Below are 20,178 nucleotides of genomic sequence, written 5' to 3'. Positions count from 1 at the left end.
GGGTGTGGGTGAAAATATCCATTAACATTAATGAGGGTGAGCCACGTGATTCCGTTCCCTGCAGGGTAACTAGATCTGTGCCTCTCATTCTTCAACCTTGCTGGGGAGTACAGCTTTTCCAAGCCATTTAAAGTATAATGAATATTCTTTAAAGAATCACTTTTGAAATATTTCTATAAGGCTACTAGCTAATTCCTGTCCATAATGAAAGCCAGAACTCTTATAAGTAATACCTTTGTTGTTCTTGCTCCCCAGCGTCCACAGCTGAGACCTGCCTCAATCCCTGGGGTCCAATAAGGAATTAGTATCAGATGCAAGTGAGGTGAGTGGAGAGTTCAATAAAAATCCCCATTCTCTCTCCTGCGACCCTGCCTCTGAAATCCAACTTCTGGCAGGTGCACTAATCCACAACTGGCTGGATTAGAGACCTGCTTATACTGGAAGAACTTGGTAACATCCATGTTTTTGCTTTCAGCCTTTTTAAAAAAAGGTTACCCATCCTCACAATCCTCAAACAAAAAGAAAACATTAACCTGTATTAAACAGTTTAGCTAGCCTGGCAGGTTCTGGAGCTAGCAGGAGCACCTCACAACACCCTGGGGACGCTGCTGAACAGAGAAATGTCCATCTGGCATATTCTATACATCCAGAAAAGAAAATGATGGACTACAGCAGATATGTTCTGCTGATGACACGTTACCCAATAGCTAGTACAGGATGGAAGGGGAAAGGAAAAATTATCACTAAAATGTCTTTGACTGAAATGGAATTAATCTCATACTTCTAAGGCAGTAATAGCCAACTGGGTAGGGCTGACCTATTTCAAACCCTACAGGAAGAATTTTTAAAGTATGCTCCTCTCTTATTCCCCGTGTCTCTCCCCACTCTACCCGGGAGATCTGGATGTACCACTCTAGAGATGTAAGAATGAGTCAGTGTGAGAATTTTCAAGTAGTGCACTTACCATTTTACAAACCTTCCTGGAGATTCAGATATGCTCTTGGGCTAAAAATCACTGCTTGTAAGTGAAGAGTATAGCGTGTGCATATGTGCTAAGCCACTTCAGTCATGTCTGAGTCTTTGTGACCCTATGGACCACAGTCCCCTATCCATGGGATTCTTTAGGCAAGAATACTGGAATGGGTTGCCATGTCCTCCTCCAGGGGATCTTCCTGACCCAGGGATCGAACCCGCGTCACTTATGACCCCTGCACTGGCAGGTGGGTTCTTTACCACTAATGCCACCTGGGAAACCCACAAAGAATACAGTATATAGTATTAATTAAGAGTCATCGGAGGACTCAGACTGCAGGTTAGACATCAAGATCCTACTGTATAGCACAGGGAACTCTGCTGAATGTTATGTGGCAGCCCGGATGGGAGAGGAGTTTGGGGGAGAATAGATATATGTATATGTATGGTTGAGTCCCTTTGTTATCCACTTGAAACTATTACAACATTGCTAATCCGTTATAATCCAATACAAAATAAAAAGTTTTTTAAAACAGAAAATAGGTTATAATTGCTGAACCAAAATATATATTTTTATGCATATCCATTTTGCCATGTATAGCATAATAGAAAATACATGTACATGTGCTCTGATTTTTAAAATTACATGAGGGTAAAATATATAAGGCTTCGTAGGGAGAAAGTATTGGACTGGATTCCCCAAGGGTAAAGGAACATGGACCAGTTAAACCAAGGGGAAAGCCATGCTACGTCTGTCCTCCTCGTTTTCACTAAACCCTATCAGTTCAGTTCAGTCACTCAGTCGTGTCCAAACCTTTGAGACCCCATGGACAGCAGCACGCCAGGCCTCCCTGTCCATTACCATCTCCCAGAGTTCACTCAAACTCATGTTCATTGAGTTGGTGATGCCATCCAACCATCTCATCCTCTGTCCTCCCCTTCTCCTCCCGCCTTTAATCCTTCCCAGCACCAGGGTCTTTTCTTCTTTCAGGAAAAGAACTCTGTTGTGATGTCCACAGTTTATACTAAGCACCTAGCATAATGCTTAGTTCAGAGTGGTTACTCAACATATAGTAGTAGTTAAGTGAAAATGAATGATGTGAATAAACTATGTGAGAGAATAAATATAACATTGCTAGATTCATTTGGTCTATGGAATAACGACTGAATCCTTTATGGGATATTTAAGGCCATCTATAACATGGCTCCAACTTACTGAAGTCTGATTCTTTCCTCTCCCCCAAAATAGGCCTACTAGAAGATTCTCAGGCACACCCCACACTTCCCCTTAATGCTTTGTTCATAAGCTACCCTTACAATTCTTTTATTTCCTCGTATACCACTTATTCATTTGAGAAAGATAAAGCAAAAAGTTAGAAACAACCTACATTCAACCATATGAGTGTGGATAAGTAAACTTGTCGATACAATACGATCACAGAGGATTACGTAACTATTTTAAAAACAACATCCAGATATACAACTTTTTATTAACTAAATTGAGTTAGTGTTTAAACTGAAAAAAAATCAATGGTCAGCAAATAGAAGAGTTTGAAATACCAGACCCAGAACTATAAAGTAATATAGAAAGAATATAGAATATCATCTACAAAATGGCATAATGTAGAAGCAGAGGTCATCCTCAGAGGTTCCAAACAAAGATGAAATTTGGAGATAAAATTGAAACTTGGGCAAAAAAGTACATATTTTCTAAATTTTAATTGGTAATTTCCAATAAAATAATATTGCCATGCTGAAAATGCATTGTAATGAAAAAAACTAGACTGGCAAAGGCCATTAACAAAAGTACAGCTAGCTTTACTAAGTGCTAAGCAGCCAAGAAATTAAAAGACGCTTACTCCTTGGAAGGAAGGTTATGACCAACCTAGATAGTATATTAAAAAGCAGAGACATTACTTTGCCAACAAAGGTCTGTCTAGTCAAGGCTATGGTTTTTCCCGTGGTCATGTATGGATGTGAGAGTTGGACTGTGAAGAAAGCTGATCGCCAAAGAATGGATGTTTTGAACTGTGGTGCTGGAGAAGACTCTTGAGAGTCCCTTGGACTGCAAGGAGATCCAACCAGTCCATTCTAAAAGAGATCAATCCTGGGTGTTCATTGGAAGGACTGATGCTAAAGCTGAAACTCCAACGCTTTGGCCACCTCATGAGAAGAGTTGACTCACTGGAAAAGACTCTGACGCTGGGAGGGATTGGGGGCAGGAGGAAAAGGGGAAGACAGAGAATGAGATGGTTGGATGGCATCACCGACTCGATGGACATGAGTTTGAGTGAACTCCGGGAGTTGGTGATGGTCAGGGAGGCCTGGCGAGCTGTGATTCATGGGGTCGCAAAGAGTCGGTCACGAATGAGCGACTGAACTGAACTGAAGATATTAGTGTGATATTTGTTAGCGCTAAATATGATCATTTTACATATAGGAACACATCAAGAAGAAAGCTTTTAACCTACCTCCACGAGAAGCAAGGACAGTACCATCATAGGAAAAAGTCACGCAAGAAGTATCTGTGCCTGGATCATGAGCTTGTTTATAGTGGAATTTCGGATGAACCTGTTTGCAAAGACAAGCAAAGTGCTAACTTCTCATCTGAATCCCAATCAAAACAGTTTTGTGGCAAGAATATTTTATTTTATCATCCAGAAAATGATACATAATAGCTATAACTTCACCTGAATATGGCTTTTTTTTTTATTCTGGAAAAATTCAAAGGGCTTTTAAAACATCCATTTGCTTTAAAAGATAAAGGAAGAGACAAGGTTAAAGTTCTAGTAGGAGGTATTTTTCAGTCTGCCTCAGGAAGCTCTGAGCAACACAAGGTTAGCCCCACACTTAGTTCTTCCTCTTATACTTATAAAGTCTTAGGGACCATTTCCTATAGTTATCTGAATGAATAAATATAAATAAAAATTACTAATGAAAATATTATTAACTCAAAAATATCATCGTATTCCTAGTATATGTCAGACACTGTGCCTGTGGTTATAAGTCTTGAACCATATTTAGTGCACTTGTAGGATAAGGCTGTGGATAATGAAGACAGCTAACCTTACTCAAAGCTTATTATATCCTAGGCACTATATCTTTCGCTATCTTTTGCCTATGATGTTCTCAATTACTCTACAAGATTACCTTCATTTTACAGATTAGAAAACTAAGCACAGAGAATTAAGTACCTTAAGTACCTGTACCTAATGGAAGTTCTTGACTTAAATTCTTATGACCTTACTAATACTGCTAACTGTATTATTTATATATCACCTCTTTTACAAAACTGGTATTTCTTGTATCACCAAATGTGTGACTGGGCCTCTGGCAAAAATAATGATGATTAAGCGACTTGAAGCATTTAGTCAGGTATGTAGTTCTATATGAGATCAATGATTGTAATAATGTAACTCTAGATATAGGAAGAAGAAACAAGAAGAAATATTTTCCCTGGACTATAAAAGACTAGTAAGACAGGTAGGTGACCCAGAGGCTTGGCTACTGTTAACAGCTTTCCAGGTGGTGCAGTGCTAAGGAATCTGCCTGCCAATGTAGGAGATGCAAGAGATGGGTTCGATCTTGCATGCAAGTGATGGGTTCGATCACTGGGTCAGGAAGATCTCCTGGAGTAGGAAATGACAACCCACTCCAATATTCTTGCCTGGGAAATCCTATGGACACAAGAGCCTGGCGAGTTATAGTCCACAGGGTTGCAAAGAGTCGGACACAACTGAAGCAACTGAATATGCACATAAAATATACCAATCAGGTAGGATACAGAACATTAAAAGGTACAGAACCCATAGTAGTCATATCATATAATCTTCAGCATGAACCCAAGGGCAAGTAGGCAGTTTCATTTTGATTGAGATTTTTATATCAAATATGCTCTTCACTTATTAACTTCACTTTTTTCAGTCACAAAGTATGTCCAACTCGGCGACCCCATGGACTACAGCACGCCAGGCTTCTCTGTCCTCTACTATCTCCCAGAGTTTGTTCAAGTTCACGTCCATTGACTCAGTGATGCTATCTAAAATCTCAACCTCTGCCACCCTGTTTATAGTGGAATTTAGGATGAACCTGTTTGCAAAGACAAGCAAAGTGTTAATATCTCATCTGAATCCAGACCAGAACAGCTGTAGAAGGAATATTTTATTTCATCATACAGAAATGATATATAATAGCTATATGTAAAATCTTAATTTCACCTGAATATAGTTTTTTTTTTTATTCTGGAAAAAATTTCAAAAGGCCTTTAAAATATCCATTTACTTCACTTTAACTAATAACAAAAGTTTTATTCCATGAACTAGATTGGATAACCAGAGGAGATCTTAAATTTGCATAAAACATCATTATATGGACAATCTGTAATGAAGAATACCCCCACATTTTGAAAACAAAGTCAACGTGATTGAAAAACACTTCTGGCATAATATGGGAGATCTAAAACTACAACTTCTCCTTTAACACCTTTTATAATCATCACAGGCAAAGTACATCATTTTTTAAGGAAGTTGAGATTGTTAGCTCCTTTATATAGGCTTCCTATTCTTAGAAGTACCTTATGTTAGACTTGGAGAACATCAAGTTTCAAATACTCACAGAGATGGGAAATGCAAGCACAAAAACCTAGTTTTAAAGGCCCTCTCTGAGATCACACAGTACAAATGTCCAACTGGTAAAGTCACCCTTTCTGAGCAGATGGTAACAGAGCCTCCAGCAGTGAGGAACTCATTACGACACAAGCAACATCAGTGCATTTGTCTGGGTGGCTCTAATTGTAACACCTTTCTTAAACTGGATCCAAGACTCCCTTCCTTCTAACATCTCCTTGTGAGTCCTGGTTCTGCCTTCTTTGGCTATGCTAATCCTAGTTTTTTCTCTCTAACAGAGACTGTCAAATTCTCAAAAACATGACGTCTTCCTCAAAGTCTCAAATATACCATTTTCTGTAATTTCTAAATAATCCAAATACTCTATGGTGGTAACCAGAGAGCAAACCATATAAACCATGAGTTTACATCCAGCAGATTCCAATAACTTTCTATCACTCTAATATGTATCTATCAATGCAAGAGGAAAGACAGCCCGCAAAAGCATCAAAACATGCTTTGTAATTAATAAAAACAGTGGAATAAACTGTCTTAAATGAGAGAATTTAAATAAATTGTTAGGCTGAAAACTGGGGAAAATTCAGTAGAAAGAAAACTGGTCCTAGAGTCAAGTCAACCTGACCTAAAATTTCAGCTTACTACATTTTAGTTTGACTGTGGTCAACAGGCTTAATTTTTCTATTCCATATTAAATAGTTTATTATAAAATCTTGCAAATAACATGCCCTACACATCTTCCTTCCACTCTTACTCTTTTCCTCCAGCTCCCAAAGAGACTGAGTTGCATTTAACCTACTATCTCCCTGCCTTGTGTCCACAGCTCAGTTTATTCAGTCTGTAGTGGGCACCTCCTCTCAGAAAGTTGCTGAAATGCAACTATGCTACCAAAGATAAAACTCTGAGAGCAAGATGAGACAAATGCTAGGCTACCTAACAAAGTAGGTGTACTAACATTTAACTGTCCTCTCAAATCTACTCCTCAGTTCAGTTCAGTTCAGTTCGGTCGCTCAGTCGTGTCTGCCACTTTGCGACCCCATGAATCACAGCATGCCAGGCCTCCCTGTCCATCACCAACTCCCGGAGTTCACTCAAAACTCAACTCCATCGAGTTGGTGATGCCATCCAGCCATCTCATTATCTGTCGTCCCCTTCTCCTCCTGCCCCCAATCCCTCCGAGCATCAGAGTCTTTTCCAGTGAGTCAACTATTCGCATGAGGTAGCCAAAGTATTGGAGCTTCAGCTTTAGCATCAGTCCTTCCAATGGTCCCCCTAAATAGATAGGGAATTCAACAGATTCAGTGAGAATCTATTTTTTAAGCTTAGTTATAATCAAGCTTAAAAATAGCTGGAGTGCAAAGTCAAGTGGGCCTTAGGAAGCATCACCACAAACAAAGCTAGTGGAGGTGATAGAATTCCAGTTGAGCTATTTCAAATTCTAAAAGAGGATGCTGTTAAAGTGCTGCACTCAATATGCCATCAAATTTGGAAAACTCAGTAGTGGAAAAGGACTGGAAAAGGTCAGTTTTCATTCCAATCCCAAAGAAAGGCAATGCCAAAGAATGCTCGAACTACCGCACAATTGCACTCATCTCACATGTTAGCAAGGTAATGCTCAAAATCCTCCAAGCTAGGCTTTAACAGTACATGAAACGAGAACTTCCAGATGTTCAAGATGGATTTTAAAAATGCAGAGGAACCAGAGATTAAATTGCCAACATCCACTGGAACATAGGAAAAAAAAAGAGAATTGGGGAAGAACATCTATTTTTGCTTCATTGACTACGCTAAAGCCTTTGACTATGTGGATCACAACAAACCAAAAAATTCTTCAAGAGATGAGAATACCAGACCACCTTACCTGCCTACTGAGAAATCTGTATGCAGGTCAAGAAACAACAGTTAGAACTGGACATGGAACAACGGAGTGGTTCAAAATTGGGAAAGGAGTACGTCAAGGCTGTATATTGTTACCTTGCTTACTTAACTTATATGCAGAGTACATCATGCAAAATGCTGGGCTGAAGCACAAGCCAGAATCAAGACTGCCAGGAGAAATTTCAATAGCCTCAGATATGCAGATGACACCAACCTTATGGCAGAAAGCAAAGAGGAACTAAAGAACCTCTTGATGAAAGTGAAAGAGGAGAGTGAAAAAACTGGCTTAAAACTCAGCATTGAAAAAACTAAGATCATGGAATCTGGTCCCATCACTTCATGGCAAATAAATGGGGAAACAGTGAGAGAATTTATTTTCTTGGGCTCCAAAATCACTGCAGATAGTGACTGCAGCCATGAAATTAAAAAAACACTTGCTCCTTGGAAGAAAAGCTATGACCAACCTAGACAACATATAAAAAGCAGAGGCATTACTTTGCCGACAAAGATCCGTCTACTCAAAGCTCTGGTTTTTCCAGCAGTCATGTATGGAGGTGAGAGTTGGACCATAAAGAAAGTTGAGTGCCGAAGAATTGATGCTTTTGAACTGTGATGTTGGAGGAGGCTCTTGAGAGTCCCCTGGACTACAAGGAGATCAAACCAGTCAATCCTAAAGGATATCAGTCCTGATTATTCACCGGAAGGATTAATGCTGAAGCTGAAGCTCCAAAACTTTGGCCACTTGATGCAAAGAACTGACTCATTTGAAAAGACCCTGATGCTGGGAAAGACTGAAGATGGGAAGAGATGGGGACAACAGAGGATGACGGTTGGATGGCATCACCAATGCGATGGACATAAGTTTGAGTAGGCTCTGAGAGCAATATGTGAACCGTGAACTTCCAGATGTTCAGGCTGGTTTTAGAAAAGGCAGAGGAACCAGAGATCAAATTGTCAACATCCGATGGATGATCGAAAAAGCAAGAGAGTTCCAGAAAAACATCTATTTCTGTGTTATTGACTATGCCAAAGCCTTTGACTGTGTGGATCACAATAAACTGTGGAACATTCTGAAAGAGATGGGAATACCAGACCACCTGACCTGCCTCTTGAGAAACCTGTATGCAGGTCAGGAAGCAACAGTTAGAACTGGACATGGAATAACAGATTGGTTCCAAATAGGAAAAGGAGTACGTCAAGGCTGTATATTCTCATCCTTCTTATTTAACTTATATGCAGAGTACATCATGAGAAATGCTGTGCTGGAGGAAGCACAAGCTGGAATCAAGATTGCCGAGAGGAATATCAATAACCTGAGATATGCAGATGACATTACCCTTATGGCAGAAAGTGAAGAAGAACTAAAGAGCCTCTTGATGAATGTGAAAGAGGAGAGTGAAAAAGTTGGCTTGAAGTTCAACATTCAGAAAACTAAGATCATGGCATCTGGTCCCATCACTTCATGGGAAATAGATGGGGAAACAGTGGCAACAGTGGCTGACTTTATTTTTCTGGGCTCCAAAATCACTGCAGATGGCACTTGCAGCCATGAAATTGAAAGACGCTTACTCCTTGGAAGGAAAGTTATAACCAACTTAGATAGGATATTAAAAAACAGAGACATTACTTTGCCAGCAAAGGTCCGTCTAGTCAAGGCTACGGTTTTTCCAGTGGTCATGTATGGATGTGAGAGTTGGACTATAAAGAAAGCTGAGTGCCAAAGAACTGATGCTTTTGAACTGTGGTGTTGGAGAAGACTCTTGAGGGTCCCTTGGACTGCAAGGAAATCCAACCAGTCCATCCTAAAGGAAATCAGTCCTGGGTGTTCATTGGAAGGACTGATGTTGAGGCTGAAACTCCAATACTTTGGCCACCTGATTGCGAAGAGCTGACTCACTTGAAAAGACCCTGATGCTGGGAAAGATTGAGGGCAGGAGGAGAAGGGGATGACAGAGGATGAGATGGTTGGATGGCATCATCGACTCGATGGACATGGGTTTGGGTGGACTCTGGGAGTTGGTGATGGACAGAGAGGCCTGGCGTGCTGCGGTTCATGGGGTCTCAAAGAGTCGGACACGACTGAGCGACTGAATTGAACTGAACTGGGAGCTGGTGATGGACAGGGAAGCCTGGAGTGCTGCAGTCCATGGGGTTGCAAAGAGTCAGACACAATTGAGCGACTGAATTTAATTGAAGCAAAGGTACCACATATCTTGTATCATCTGTCAACCTAGCATCTCATTAGTGTTTCTTCCATAAACAACAATGTGATAACCTACCTTCCAGATGAAGAGCTGCAATTAAAAAATCCTGGAAAACAAGAGCTGCACTAGTATAATACAAAATAAAGCAGCTTCTATCTGTAGGGTTCTAGAAAATTTCATGAATTCTTAGAGGTGATAAAGACAGTGATTAAATAGTAACTAAAATGGGAAAGTCTTTTTGAAATGTCTAGCCTAGTGCTTGCATATGACGGTCAGTCTATTTAACATGTGCTCCTACTTAATTTCTGAGCACCAAAGCCTAGTACATTAATTCCTTGATCAAGGATAAAAAACATTTGCAATAGAGGCAGGGAAGCAAAGTGGTTAGTCCCACAGTCTTGTGTCAGACTACTCAAGTATGAATTCTAGCTCTACCACTTATTAGCTATCTAATAGTCTGGAAAAAGGAGGATCAATAACACTACCTACGTCATAGGGTTATTGTAAAGATAAAATGAGAAAGTTCAGGTCAAGTCCTTAGACAGGAGACTAACAATCAATAAGTGTTGGCTAATAATAATGGTATTGTGAAACTGCTGTGTTCCAAGCACTGTGCTAGGTACATTATGTAGACTATTTTTATTCCTTATGTAAATCCTTGCAAAGTAGGTACATTTTTCATTTCATAGATAAGGGAATAGATTCAGAGAGGATAAGTAATCATTCTAGGCTTAAGGTCAGTAGCAGGATTCATGCCACCTTGGTTGAATCTCAAAGTCATATCTCTTTACCTTGAAATTGCTTGATAAAGAAAAACTGTGAAAATATGTTGTATCACCTTTAAAACAGAGTTTAAAAGCAATAAGCATTCTTTCAGCAGCCTTTCTTAAGAGCTCAATTTTATGCTCAGAAACATTTCTTTTGTCCCTCAAATCAAACCAAGAATAAAATCTTTTTTTTTTTTAATTAAAGGAAAGACTGGGAAAGATTGAGGGCAGGAGGTGACGGGGATGACAGAGGATGAGACGGTTTGATGGCATCACCGACTATATCACTGACTCAGTGGACATGAGTTTGAGCAAGCTCCAGGAATTGGTGACGGACAGGGAAGCCTGGCGTGCTGCAGTCCGTGGGGTCGCAAAGAGTCAGACACAACCGAGTAACTGAACTGATAATCAAGCAATTCCAATCAATTCTATACTTTCAATCACATGTTAGGGTTACTTGCTATACCAGTATTAAAAATGTTCCAGGATTCTTTTAAATGCCAAGAGTAAAGAACAGAATAAACACAGATCGGTGCATGCATGCATGTGTGCTTAGTTGTTCAGTCATGTCCGACTCTCTCAACCCCATGGACTGTAGCCCACCAGGCTTCTCTGTCCATGGGATTCTCTAGGCAAGAATACTAGAGTGGGCAGCCATTCCCTTCTCCAGGGGATCTTCCCCACCCAGGGATCGAACTCGGGTCTCCTGCATTGCATGCAGATTCTTTACCCTCTGAGCCACCAAGGAACCCCCAAAATACAGGCCTAGGCTGAATATAATTTCCTCCTGTTTCTCTGACTTTGGAGATATATAATAAGGATTATGAGAAAAATGTATTCAAAAGTATAGGAACTGTCACAGAGAGGTACTTTTCAATTCCCTACCATGAAGTCTTCATTTCAATAAGAGAAAATTAGACAATAAAACCTCCCCCAAAGATTCTGCAATAGTCAAATTAATATACTGTATGAACATGACATTCCTAGGGGTAGAACAGATGGGAAGATAACAAAGGTACTGCTTAATATCTACAATCAAAAAGAGACAGAAATAGAGAAGCAGGAGGCTAAAGATGGTCATTTCAATAAAAAAAATCATGATCTCTTGCTCTGTTCTTATATCTATTTTCAGATCAGAAACCAATTGACTATAGAGGTAGCCAGATTCCTAAGAGGTCGGACAGTGCTCCTCAGTGGGGCAGTAATTCTCATCCTTCCAAAAACGGATTGTTGACTATAGACTGAATAAAGTAGTAGTCCCAACTGTAGCCACCATGCTAACTGGGATATCAGTATAGCTAGAGCAGACTAATAAAGCCTTGGGTTGACTTGGGCTCAAGGAGTTCCCATTGGCCTGGCCAAAGTTTTCTAAGAACTGCACTGCAGTCTAAGATTCTTCTTAGCCAGCCCTCCTTTGTTGCTTCCCTCTTTCCTTCACAGGAGTCAGATCTGTATCACCACCTGATACTCTCCAGCTCTCCACACACTTTTCCCTTACAGAAGCTTTGGCAGCAAATCTTTTATACATCTAATGCTACCTTAACATTTGCTTCTCTGAGAAGCCTAACTAACAGAGGACATTAGCAAACAAGACACAAGCAGAGACTTGTAAAGGCATATATGTGGGGACTTGCTTTCTTGCTGCTTTTGGAACCCTTGTGAAAAATTATAAGATGCTTTCTGGATGACCAGGGACATGTGGCCCGTCATCCCACAGCACCAGCGGACAGCTAGCCAATAGCCGGACATGCGAGTGAGACCAGTCTAGAATACCCAGCCTTAGCCGGACATGCAGGTGAGGCCAGTCTAGAATACCCAGCGTTGACGGAGCAGTTAGTTAAGTGCAGATGCAACAGAGAAGCCAAGCCAGTTCAGACCAGAAGATCTGCCCCCAACCCAGAGAACTGTGAGAAATAATTAATGCTCGTTGTCTTAAGCTACTAAATTCTAGGGGAGTTTCTTATGCAGCAAAAGCTAACTCGTACAACACATGAAGGATGTGAACAAGGTAGAGCAGACAGTAAGCATTATACGTGTCTATTATTATGAGTCAGGTGATACTACAGGAGCATTAATAAAGTTTTAAGAAGGTTAATTCTTGTTCCCCTACCTTCAGTTCAGTTCAGTTCAGTCACTCAGTCGTGTCCGACTCTTTGTGACCCCATGAATCACAGCACGCCAGGCCTCCCTGTCCATCACCAACTCCCGGAGTTCACTCACACTCATGTCCATCGAGTCGGTAATGCCATCCAGCCATCTCATTCTCTGTCGTCCCCTTCCCCTACCTTAGCACGCTACCAAATAATGTTCATCATAAACTAGTCCTACAAACCTACAATTAAAATTAATTCAACTGTATCATGTCTGTACTTTATATAATCATTACACTACCCTTTCACCTTTTTGCATCTTCCTGTGAGAACAAAAGTTCTCTCTAGTAATGTTTCTTAATCCTTGCTGGCATTGCTTGAGATAATTATTGTCTCTAAATAGTTGTAGAGTGTTTTCATCCAGTTGCAGCCATTTCTTTTATATATTCTTTGACACTAAGACAGTGATTCCTGAAGACAATATCAGAGTAAGAGATGTGAATACTTGGAAATAGCTCATTCATGGAAAACACAGAAGGGAGGGTTGTGTGCTTAAATTGCTTTTCTTTATGTTACCAGAGGAATAACGTTTCTGATCCTTTCTTTCAAGTAGGTCGGCTTCAGATTATTTCATTCCCAGGCCCATCATCTGAACTGTAAGAACCCCAATGAGCCTTAGAGCACAGCATAGTATGTAACGTATCACATATCATGGTGCTTACAAGATGAACGTACTCAATAAATATAGCAAATGAGACTCTGAACTTTTGAGCATGTTTCAAGGAAACAACATACTTCATACCAAGTTGACAGTTTCCAAGTTCCTAACTTTAAAAAAAAGATAATTATATTCCAGCCGAGATGTCCCCTTTCCTCATTCCTTTCCTCTCTCTACCTCTCTTCCTTCATTGTTTAAAAATAAAGACAAGGACAACGACATCTGACAAAGGTTTCTGGAAAGTCCATTTATCATCTCTCATAAAATAGTGTAATAAAATTTTTAGGATCCATATTTACAATGTCAACCACATTTACCGAGGACCCATTATACACACAACGTAGAAACAACGAATGAAGAGACAGTGTAGAATTTTTTCAAAATGATTCACAAGTTGGGAAAGGAGAAGAAACACTTATGACCTCTTATTCTTTCATAAAACATTTCCTGCATCAAACATAAGCCAGGTTTAAAGGGCATCAAAATGACTAAGAACTGACTTCTGCCATAATGAGGACACTCACGGGAGGGGTGAGGGGAGGGGAGACACCAGGAGGAGGGAGGGAGGGAGGAAGAGAGAGGGAGCATGGATGACCAGAGCTGAACTTTGCAGCAGGATTCTCCACTCTCAGTCCAGGTTCACTGCTGCAACCACTGTCATTTCAGAAAACAGTTATGACCTTAGCATTTATTCTTCAACTGTATTTGGCAAAGAGATAGCCCAGCCTTCATTCATCACTGGACAATGTTGCAATTTCATGTTTGGTCATCTCGGACCAGGTGAATGCAGTGTGTCACTACCTAGGGCTCTGTGTGATGACCAGCTGGAAGCTGCAGCTGCAGAAGGCTCAGCCACGAGCTCTGTGAGTCACAGGCAGAACATGATGCCACTGCTCTGGAATCTTCTGGCTCCCCATGTGCTTGCAACTTGAAATTCAAGGTGTTTACTTTAGTCTATAAAACAAACCCCTTATGGCTCGGGCACAAGTTACCTTCACATTAATCTCCCTTCTTATAAACCCGAGCTGAGATCAGCTGGTATCCCAGTTAGGCACTTGAGATTTATGCTTCAGAAATCTGGATGCAAATAAATGTTCAGTTCAGTTCAGTTCAGTTCAGTCGCTCAGTCGTGTCCGACTCTCGTTAGAGCCCTACAAAAAACTCCTGCTTTTAGAATTATAAGAAAGCATGAAATGAAACTTTGGACTTTGAGACTCTATTTCTAACTTCTGAGACATCATACAGAATCATTTAAAGATGGGGACATTATCTTATTAGAGATTTTAAATATCTGGTATATTTTACTATTGTAATTTTAAGCAACGTATAACTTTACTGGGGGAAAAATGGGGTAATACAGAATCTCCTATGATATTTTGTAGGCTCTTTAAATGAGGATACACCTATGTCACCAAGAGGAAAGATTTAAGAAGAAAGTCCTTCTAAAGAGAAGTCTCAAAGCAGGGTTTCCCAAAAGATGTTGTGTGTAACATCATCAGATCTAGGGGTGGGGGATGGGATGAGGGTAATTCTATAGCCAAGTAAGCCTGGGAAACCAGAGTTTATTTGTGTACTGTGGCCTTGTCTTGAAGATTCACAATGCACATTAGTAGATTAAAAGCCAGAGTCTTTTAAGTAGTAGTCCTAGAATAAATCAACTTCTCTAACATTTCCAAAGTTTATTTCACTATGGAATCTTTTTTTTTCCTCTTTCTTTTCAGAAAGTACTTACTAACATGAACAGAATTAACATTCTCTGGATCTCAATTGGGGAAATATATATTTAGAGCAAGGGTCAGCAAACTTTTTCTGGAAAAGGCCAGACAGTAAATATTTTAGGCTTTGGGGAATGTAAAGTCTCTGTTGCAACTATTCACTTCTGCTATGATAGTATGAAAGCAGCCACAGACAGTAAACAAATGGATGAGGCTGTGGTCCAACAAAACTTTATTTATAAAAAGAGGTGGCAAGCTGGATTCGGCCTGTAGTTTGCTGACCTTGGATCTACAGAGAATAAAAATCTTTGGGAGAGGCACTCTATTTGTAAAAATCATTGTTACATGAACTAAAAAGGCTTCCTTGTGATTCAACAATCACTTTAACTTGTAACACTAATGGTGATGGCAATAGTACTAATGATGACAGGTACATTTACTGAACATGACTTGACGCAACATGAAATTTTCTAATTTCATTCTTAAAACAAGACTTCTGTAATTATCATCTCATTTAACAACCAAGAAAACTGAGGCTTAGCGAGGTAACTTATCCAAAGAATATGACTAATAAATAGAGCAAAAATTGGAACCCTGATTCTAACTCTAGAAACTGTACTCCTTACTAAACACCATTTTTTTTTACTTATTTATATATCTATATTTACATTTGCAGCCGTGTTTTAAACTAGGCTGGTTTTGGTTTGTATAGATTATTACTATAATAGCTCTAAATGAACTGCATCTCCTTGTACTCCCAGGAAGGGCAATGCAAGGAGAGAGATGGATAACATAAAGTAAATTTTTTTCTTCTTCAAACCTCACATTTTTTTTTTTTACACTATTAGGGATTTCTGGGGAAAAAAATGCTATTACAAATTCCATCTGAGGCAGAAGCTACCAGCCTTTCATCCATACAGGGGCAGTGAAAATCACAAACCAGTCTTTTTCAGCTCCCCTAGCCCTGGTCAATGGGATGTGGCACATGATAATACAGCTAATACAGTAAATGCTAAATTTATAGCATTTACTCTAAGCTAGACACTGTCCTAGGTGCATGGTATTAACCTCTTAAAATCCTCCAATAACCTTATGAAATAATAAGCACTATTATATCTTTGTTTTTCAGGGAGTGCATGGTGGTGCAGAAAGGTAAGGTCATGTGGTCAGTGAGTGGCAGAGCCAGGATTTGAACCCAAGCAGCCTGGCTCCGGGGCCTGCACCTTTAACCACCACTATACTCATACATCCTCACAGCTCTTCTAACTTCAGGCTCCCTCAGCTCGGACTGCCATTTGCAACTAAGGTGGACCTGGACTCTGTGTAGCACCCTTGCTCTTTCCTTATTAAGCCGGTCCTTTCCTCAATCACCAAGGGAATTTGAAGGTGAAAGGAGGGAAAGTGCAGCAAGAGAGTGAAGGAGGGCTAGTGGGTGAGCAAACACAACAGTTTTTTGGAAACAGATAAAGCCACTGTCCATGACCAGACCCAATTCCAGGTCACTAGCTCAACTCAGCCCATAAGCATATGCTGATAAGCCTTTACTCAAGAAGATCACACTGAGTGTCCCTTAAAGCTTGTAAATAACACAGGACACAACTAGCAATGAGGAGATCCTGCTGACTGCTGTGGATCTCCTTAGCTGCCCTTTGTGCGATGCTGCTACCTTTTCACATCCATCTTTACTCCCAAGCTTGGAGTAGCGGGAGTTAGGATCTTAGACTGGCAATAGCACATAAAAAACACAAATGTGGACACAAGTGCAGCTTTCAATTCAGCTCTTTAATTGAAGAGGAACTTGAAAGCCACTATGCCAACACCGGAAGCACAGTGCCGTGGAATGACCTGCCTAGACAGGAGGGAAAGCCCGGCGGTCCCCCCTTTGAAGTCCAGCTGCCTGAGATTCACTGGCAGCCGACCTTCAAAGAGAGCCGATGCTTCCTTCCCTCAGCCTGGCCGCCAAGCTTCCCGGGCAGCTGGGCAGATTTAGCCACTCTCTGCCCAGCTGTCTGTGAACTCTGGCAGCCAGTTCAAGTGAGGGATAGAGAGGGGCTGCGGGAGGGAGGGGGAGGAAGAGTGAGTGGTGGTGCGGGGGGGTGGCGGGCCCAGTGGCGCCAGGGCAAAGAGGATGCTGGGTCCCCTTGGAGCCAACTTTATCAATGTCAGTCAAAAGACCAAGCTTCCAAGGGGAGCCCAGTCCAGCGCCACTACAAAGCAAATACTGGGTGAGTAGAGAAATTGCAAATACTTCATCCTTCAAAAGCTGAGTGAATCTCAAATGCACTCTCCTACAGATGCCTGAGTTGCTGCAGAAAGCAGTCCACTCTCGACAAAGGGACGCAGGGGACAAAGCTCAGGCCGAGAATCAAACATGCACATCCTTTACTAATTTTGATTTTCCAGCAGTGTGAGTTTATGCTTCTTGGGGACTTTCGGGGTTGTTTGCCCAGTTTGTTGTGGCAACCCTTCTGTTCCCCTGGCAGCCAATAGCTGAAACCACTTCTCTGTTTCTGGGCCTGTGTGGCAGATGCTTGGAGAAGACTGACACATAGAACATAAACATCACCAGTGTGTTGTTACGTTTATCCTCTGGAACCATATGCTTGAAACAGAGGACAGTGTGTGTTGTCAGCTGCAGGTGCAAAAGGGATACAGAACAGTTCTACTGGTGACAGCGAACTTTCAGAAGAAGTCTATCTGAGAACCAGATCTTATGTTTGGTAAAGTGGGAGGCTATGAAAGTGACAGACATACAGAAAAATGGAAACAAAAGAACCGAAGGGTCATGAACAGAGGAGTCAATTATCAGATCTGCATTTCCGACGGAGACCTCTGGCAGCTACCTGGAGAGGAAGAGAGGAAGACTGGAAGCCAGAGTAAAAATGATGATCGATTTCATGAAGCCTTTCCTCGAGCTTTGTACAATTTGGTTAGGAAGGATGAGCTTGTACTGAGCACCATAACAATATGAGGGAAAGACCTAAGTAGTCACATAGACTATTGTATTAAGTCACTAGCTACAAACACATCCTCCTCCCTGCTCTTTAGATGTCTTTAAAGCTGTATGACACAGCAGCCCAGCATTAAGTGCAATGATATCAAAGAAACACCATCCAGGACTTCCCTGGTGGTACACTGGATAAGAATCTGCCTGCCAATGCAAGAGACACAGGTTTGACCCCTGGTCCAGAAAGATCCCACATGCCGTGGAGCAACTAAGCCCGTGGGCCACAACTATCGAGCCTGTGCTCGAGAGTCCAGGACCTGCAACTACTGAAGCCTGAATATCTTGGAGCCAGTGCTCTGCAAGAAGAGAAGCCACCACAATGAGAAAACCCAAGCACCGTGACTAGAGCGCAGCCCCTGCTTGCACAACTAGAGAAAAGCCTGCACTGCAACGAAGCTCCAGAACAGCCAAAAATAATAAATAAAAATTACAAAAAAGAAACACAATCCAAAACTTATTATCTGACTTGAAAAGTAATAACACTAAGCCTATAGAAGGAACACCAATTAATATTTGTTGAAATCAGTCCAACTTGCTTCACTTATTCTACAAATATTTATGGAATCCTTGCCATGTGCAGGGCACTATGCTAGGTGCTGCAGGTAACAGATTAGTATTAATAAAATGGCTCCTTTCTCTCCAGGAGATCTGTCCAGAAAGGGAAGCAAACATAAAGAAAAATATTTATACTGCGTGGTGTAATAAAAAATGGTAGTATCCCCCAGTTATATAGTAAACCCACAAAATAATGGTTAACTCTTCCATGGTAGTATACTGGTGATAGGCTGGAGGTAGAGGAAAGAGAAATCGGGGAAAGTCTGGCAGGAGGCTTGACTGTGCTCAAGGTTAAGGAGGAGATCACTAGGAATACACAAAAGAGTGTGTTATTCCCCTAGAGGACTCGGAATATAAAAGACTCAGAAGTGTGACACAGCATGTAGCTTTTGGAACCACAGGAGGTACTACAAACAGATCTGTAGCCTGTAAGACTGGAGAACAGGCGGTCAAATAATTAGCGGCTTCATATGCGTTATGGAGAGTTTATCTGTACCCATGGGCAACGCTGAGCCTCTGAAGGGTTTTGAGGAGAGATCATTTGTGTAACATGATCATATCTGTATTTTGAAAGATTACCCTGCAGTTGTAGGAAAGATAAACTGGAAAAGGGAAGACTGAGGGCAGGCAGAAAAGTTAAGAAACACCTGCAGTGGTCCAAGTAGGAGCAGGTGGAGCTTGCAGTTGAGTGATGGAGGAGTACATCCATCAATTTAAGTTGTAGTCATTTAACTTTGACATGGGCAGTTTTCCATGCATATGTGAAGTGGACACAGTTTCTACCTTGGGTAGAGACCTGACAATGAAAGAAGAGTTGAATAAGGCTTTTGTTAAATCAACTAAATAAGAAGCAGAAGCTTCAGCATATTTTCTAGGAGCCAGTAGGGATAAAAAGGATAAAAATACAGGAAAGGGAGTAACTGATAGAATTAAGTCTCAGAGGAAGCAGGAAGAACGTGATCAAGTGCACAGATGGAAGGATTAGTGAGGAACTAGAAGAGAAAGACCTCTTCCTTGGAGACTTCAAGGAAGGAGGCTGAGAGACCAAGAAAGTCTGATCACAGAGACACATTTACACATAAGAGGGTGAAAAATCTGACAAAAGTCCAACCCACTATCCTTACTTTCCCATGTGAAGAAGGAGAGTTGACTGAGTAGGGAGCAAGGGACTATAACATGGACCAGAGAAAAGCTGGGAAAGTTTGAAAATACCCAATGAGATGAAATGACAGAGATAACTGAATAGGAAAAACGAAGGGATTACCAAAGGCAATGAGGGCCAAGAAGAAAACATATATCATAAACCTGGAATGGTAGCAAACCTGAAAAACTGTGACTTTTATCAGGCTGGACTAGAGCTAGACTGAGGAAGCAAAGGAACCACACTTCTGGGGCTGCTAGGCAGTAAACAAAAAGAACAGCTAACAATCTCAGTTAAAATGTATACTGCAGAAGTCAAATGACCTTTTCTCCAAGGACTACAGCCCAGAGTTAATTCGTTTAAATTTGTGTTTTGGCCCCCCAGATCAAAGTTAAGGTCAGTGTATCATGGGAAATAGATGGAAAAACAGTGGAAACAGTGTCAGACTTTATTTTTGGGGGCTCCAAAATCACTGCAGATGCTGATTGCAGCCATGAAATTAAAAGACG

The 20,178-nt window shown here is 41.0% G+C and overlaps 1 protein-coding gene across 1 annotated transcript in view; it reads right to left on the bottom strand.

Annotated features, from left to right (window-relative positions):
- WDR70 (WD repeat domain 70) overlaps positions 1–20,178 on the bottom strand; it is a 282,763-nt gene that overhangs the window by 45,859 nt on the left and 216,726 nt on the right. The window contains exon 11 of the mRNA XM_055422159.2: positions 3,444–3,543. Within this exon, the coding sequence (XP_055278134.1) occupies positions 3,444–3,543 (100 nt within the window). The remainder of the gene's footprint in view (positions 1–3,443; positions 3,544–20,178) is intronic.

The sequence above is a fragment of the Moschus berezovskii genome, chromosome 18 (genome assembly GCF_049115385.1).
Source record: "Moschus berezovskii isolate FMDL1 chromosome 18, NW_MosBer_1.0, whole genome shotgun sequence".
In the NCBI taxonomy this organism is placed as follows: domain Eukaryota; kingdom Metazoa; phylum Chordata; class Mammalia; order Artiodactyla; family Moschidae; genus Moschus; species Moschus berezovskii.
Note: the sequence above shows the minus strand (reverse complement) of the source record. Positions and strands in the feature narration are given on the sequence as shown.